The 5,613-nt window shown below is 25.6% G+C and overlaps 1 protein-coding gene across 3 annotated transcripts in view; it reads left to right on the top strand.

Moving 5' to 3' along the window:
• LOC107474733 (bZIP transcription factor TGA10) overlaps positions 1 to 5,613 on the top strand; it is a 10,957-nt gene extending 5,344 nt beyond the window's left edge. For 2 of the 3 annotated variants that reach the window (XM_016094377.3, XM_016094376.3), the window contains exons 10-11: positions 658 to 897; positions 5,266 to 5,613. In XM_016094377.3, coding sequence (XP_015949863.1) covers positions 658 to 897; positions 5,266 to 5,415 — 390 coding nt within the window. In that variant the 3' untranslated portion in view covers positions 5,416 to 5,613. The remainder of the gene's footprint in view (positions 1 to 657; positions 898 to 5,265) is intronic. The other variant, XM_016094378.3, reaches the window with a different exon arrangement.

Raw genomic sequence — 5,613 nt, 5'->3', positions numbered from 1 at the left:
TTTTTTTTTTTTTTTTGAGGGAAAATGTATGAATTTAATGTGATGAATGAATTAAGGAAGATGATAGAGGGTTTCCGGTATTGGGTATAGTTAGGCTTCATTCCCTTAAAGCCATACCTTTCACTTCAATTTTTGGTATATTGGAATCAAAATGTGGCCTAAGGAACCATGCATGAAAGAGAAACAAAGTGGCACGGGTCTCTTTCTTTCATTGTCTTATTTCCTTATGTTGTTTGATGGGAATAAAGTTTCTTCCTCCATACCCACCTCTCTTCCTTGTACTCTAGTTAATCAATAAACAACCTCTCAATAACCCTAAAACTTGTGTAACATACATATGACAAGAAAAACCTAATTCCTATCTACACCATGACCTAATCATTATATGCATGCCATGCACACTTATACAAAAAATATGCTTTAATTTTATCTATATATCCATCGTACATAATTTAATTTTGTTCGCATATCCTACGTGTATTATATGAAAACAAGCATAGAAATTAAAACAATATTTGATATAAAAAACATTCAATATAAATAATAACATAGAAAAAATTGTATAGAATATTGAAAATTTCAAATATCAACTAGATAGATCTATTATTGAGAACAAAGTTATTATTATTAAATATTAATGTATGTGCGTTGAATTAGGTTATTATGGGTCAAATTGAGCCTCTTACGGAGCAACAAATATTAGGGATATGTGGGTTGCAACAAACAACACGTGAGGCAGAAGAAGCTCTATCCCAAGGGCTTGAAGCTCTCAATCAATCACTAACAGAAACCATAACATCAGATTCATTGAGTTCTCCACCAAACATGGTTAATTACATGGGACAAATGGCTGTGGCCATGAGCAAGCTTTCAACTATCGAAGGTTTCCTTAGGCAGGTACGTTAATTAAATCAATCATTACAAGCTTTAATTAATTGCCTTTGACTAATTATAACAAATTCTTCCAACTTCCATGTCGCATTTATATATGATTGAAAATACCATAAAATACATATACCAATAATGTTTATTAATGCATGTTGAATTTTTGTTGTGGATGTGATTTGAGTAGTACAATGATTTGTGACCGTGTGATATTGATTTCCTAGTGTTTTTTTTGTGGTCCCCTATTGATATTTTTTACCAATAATAATAAATGTTTGTTTTTTTTTTTGAGTAAATACTCTTCTTTTTGGTATCTAACTATTTGTTTGAAGAACAAAATATACATCTATAATTTAAAAACTTTAAATTAATTTCTAATCATTTAAGTAATTGATTTAAGTAGTTTTTGTAAATAATAAGTTGCTAATGTGTTAGAGAATGCTTGGACTAGTTAATTCAATTATCTTCTTTTAAATTTTTAAAATAAATAGTCAGAATCGAAAATGATATTTATTATTATTTTTTTATATGTATGTTTTTATAACTGATCTCGTGGGGTTGGGGGGTCAGTATGTTCTAGTTTGATATTGGGTAGGGAAACCTACTCCAACCTGTCTCCGATGAACTACCTCTTATTACATGAATGTCTCACTCTCATGAGGTGGTTACATGGAATCTAGAATCATAGATTATAAAAATAAAATTTTCAAATTCAGTACGTGGAAGAGATGAGATAGAGAGTGTTTGGCAATGTTGATTTTTCTTGAAAACGACTTCTTAATCATTTTCATTTCAGGTGTGTTTGGTAGATGTACTTCAATAATATTATTTTATAATAATAATAATAACAATAACAATAAAAAATATCTGTGCTGTTTTTATTTTATTTATCATAAACTTTTATTAAATGTTGTTTACAGGAAAAATGTTTTTAAAACTTGTGATCTGATAATTGCTTATTGTACGGCCAAGATTTCAATTTAAAATTTTCGAATATGTGTTTCGTTTATAAATATTTTTCCTTTATATTTCAGTGTAAGTTACTAATAATTATTACTTGTTAAATATATTTACATCAGATAAAAGCTTAAAATTTGATGGTTATCATTTCTCGTGTGCAAGGGTTCTAACTTCTAATCCGTCTATGAGAGGCTATCATAGTTGATAATTTCATCTATTATAGAATACCTACGGTTTTTTCATACTTCTAATCCAACATAAATGTGATGGATCATATACACGTGAGACTAGGGCAGATCGGTGGTCCCTCACTGTTAAAATCCTCATTCCAAAGATACCCATTGAACCCCATATCTATGTGATGTCATGGTCATAACCGTTTTACTCCAAGACACCACACAAGACCCTTCATAATAACTTGCCTTTTGACCACTTCAATAATAAAGTAATATCTAATTTATGATATTTAGACAGATTTCATATATAGTTGATTAGAGTTTTAATTTTTTAGTATAAAAAAATTAATTTTTTTTAATTAAAAACTCTAAATAATAATGAGAGTCCTATATATTTTCAATTCATATAGATTAAAGCATATTAAGAATAATGGGTTTCACTAGTTGAATTATTTATAAGTTGTGATATATATATAGGCTCCTTTAAAATATCTCATTTTATAATTTATTTTTTCTGTTTGATATATCTTTTAATTTTATATTTTTGGTACAATATTATTTAGTAAATATTTTTTATAGTTATCCTCTATATAAATACTTACTACCATTTGTACTGCAAATTAATTATCAATAAAAACGTATATGTTTCTAAATAAGTTTTTAACCAATTATGATTTGAATTATTTATTAATGTACAAATAATAAAATGATAGATGTTATGAATTAAACGGGTAACAATGCTTTAATTACTATACCGAAATTTCCAGTTTATAATGTTGTGTTTTTTCTGTCCTTTTTTTGTAAAAAATAAAAAAAATAGATAAGAGTCATATAAATATTTTATGTTTTCTACATTCTAGAGATAATAGTAAGAAAAATTAAAAATTTCTATCCTATAATTTTTTATCTTTTTTATACTAACTTAATATTTCTATCTCAAAAAGAATATATTTATAAACGCAACGTAATAAGTATACATCCATGTGATCCATATATATAAAATTTAATTATCCCATGAAATACAACTTGTAACGGAATTGGCAGATGTCTTAAGTTTCATATATATGGTAACTAGCTAGGTTGGGTGACCAACTTTGCTTAATTTCTATGAATGAATAATTAATCTTAATTATAAAGTCACTGAAGAACACAACCTCTTTGAATTTGTTCTAAGTAACCAACAAAAACAATCATTAATTGGCTTTAATAGGTCTCTTTCTTCTTCTTATTATTATTATATCAATAAGGAAACTTTAAATGATTTTGGTTATTATATTATGATATATAAAAAAAATGTTTGGGGTCATAATTTGAGAACCATATGTAGTTATAATTTGCTTGTTTTTTTAGCTTTTGTCTATATTTGTTAATTATTGTCACAATAAATACATAATAATAAATATAATAAGTTTGTAATTATAAATATTATACACATAAAATTATAAATATTAAATTAAATAAAATAATTTTAAATTATTATCTTTTTAATGTTACCCTTATGATAAATATATATAGACATTGAAAGAATGAAAAACTTATCTTTGTTTCTGTTATGATTATCGTTTAGTTTTTTTAGTGAACAAAATAGTAGACAATTGCATTTCTTTTAAAACAAATTAAAAGACTTAATAATTAAAACAAGCAAACAGAAAAGTCTCTCTTAGTCTTAAGTGATAGTTATATTTCTTTCTTTCTTTTAAAAAAAAATTAGTTGCATTATTAATTAATTAGTTTGGTTAATATATTATTTAAAGTAGGGATAGGAATAAAATTAAAAACAATAAAGCAGAAGATTTGGTTTCCCTAGCTAGTAGTATTAGGCAAAAGTTGTCTTGAAAATAAAAATTCCTTGGGTATGAATGGTCCAAGCTATTATTGTTGCCGCCATTTTGGATTCAGAAAATCGAAAGCTTTAAGAAGTTGTCATCAAGTTGATGAGTCACACAATAATTAACATCTTGGGAGACAATCGATTCCATCTCCAGATACGTAATGTCTAATAATAATAATAATAGAAGAAGTATCAAAATCAATTTTTAAGTAATTAATATTAGTCAAATTTTTATTATAAAATTATTTGTTTAATCTAACTTTTTGAAGGAGTTTTAGGAGTTTAGTGGTAAAATTTAAGGTTTAGAATTATAGTTTATGATTTGAATTTAAAATTTTAAAAATTAATTGACATTAACTGAAAAAATAAAATTTTTAATTAAATTTATATTATTAATAATAATAAAATTCAACATTTCAGTGTGCGTTGGTTAGTGTTGCTGCAGATCGGGTTCATAATTTAATTTCAAAGTTGGACTAAGAAATAAGTATGATTGTTCTAGTAGTTTCACCTCAAAACCTTCTAACATATATACTTTGGATGTAGTCATATTTAATTTGCTCCAATGATCCAATTGAACTTATCATGGTAGAATTTTGCTAGGTAATTAACACCTAATCAATTAATTATTAATTAATTTTTTATTTATATATACTTTTCTATCGTGATATTAATATATAGTTGCCATGTGGGGTTGACAATTATTAATTATCTATGGAAGCTAAAGTTCCATGCAAAACAGACTTTTATCTTTTTTTATATATAAAATAAGATATTATAATAAATTTATAATGGTCTAATTATAATTTAGTAATAGTTCTTTTTTTCAGAGTTAAGAATGAAATTTGCTATCTTTAAATAAGTATAAAAAAACTATGTCATTTAAATTATAACTCGTTGGTATAATAACTTGTTAAATATAATAGTTCATAATTTTCTATTAAATTAGATATTTATAAATTATGAACGATGATATTAAGGATTTTATATTAATTTAAAATTACTCGGTGTTCTATTATCTATGCATACATCAAAATTAATGTTATGTTTATGTTTGTAATGTATTTGTCTAATTGATAATAAGAGTGTTTTCCAGCTTACTACAAAATGTGGAACTAACACTTTTTCCTTTGTCAAAAACAATTATATATAGTAATTCAGTATTAGAATTTATTTTTTCAGTAATAGTCATGTTTGAATTATGTTGCATTTACTACTATATATGTAAAAAATCACCGTCCTAATAAACTGTTTAGATTAAGTGTACTATGACAATCAATTTCTTGTAAGATACTGATTTTGACTAAGAAAGTAAGAAGGAAAAAAGAAAAGGAAAATTGAAAAGTCATGACTTATGATACTTATATATTATTTTTGAGTTTGAAATAAATGGTGGTTATTATTATTTTACAGGCAGATAATCTGAGGCAGCAAACACTGCACCGTCTGCATCAGATTCTAACAACACGGCAATCCGCAAGGTGTTTGCTGGCAATAGCGGAGTACTTCCATCGCCTTAGAGCTCTCAGTTCTCTTTGGATGTCACGCCCTCGCCAAGAATAATAATAATAATAATAATAATAGTATAGTGCCATATTCCATACATACATATATAGCTCTAAAGCTAGCTACCTAGATATATTTATATATAAACTATGCCCTAATTAATTGTAGCTTCAAAAATTCTCTTCATGTTTTAACTTAATCAAAATGTTATATTTTACATTTTATATATATATATTTAACAACTATATTTCGTAA

Source organism: Arachis duranensis, chromosome 2 (assembly GCF_000817695.3).
Source record: "Arachis duranensis cultivar V14167 chromosome 2, aradu.V14167.gnm2.J7QH, whole genome shotgun sequence".
Taxonomy (NCBI): Eukaryota; Viridiplantae; Streptophyta; class Magnoliopsida; order Fabales; family Fabaceae; genus Arachis; species Arachis duranensis.
This window is presented reverse-complemented; position numbering and strand designations above follow the sequence as displayed.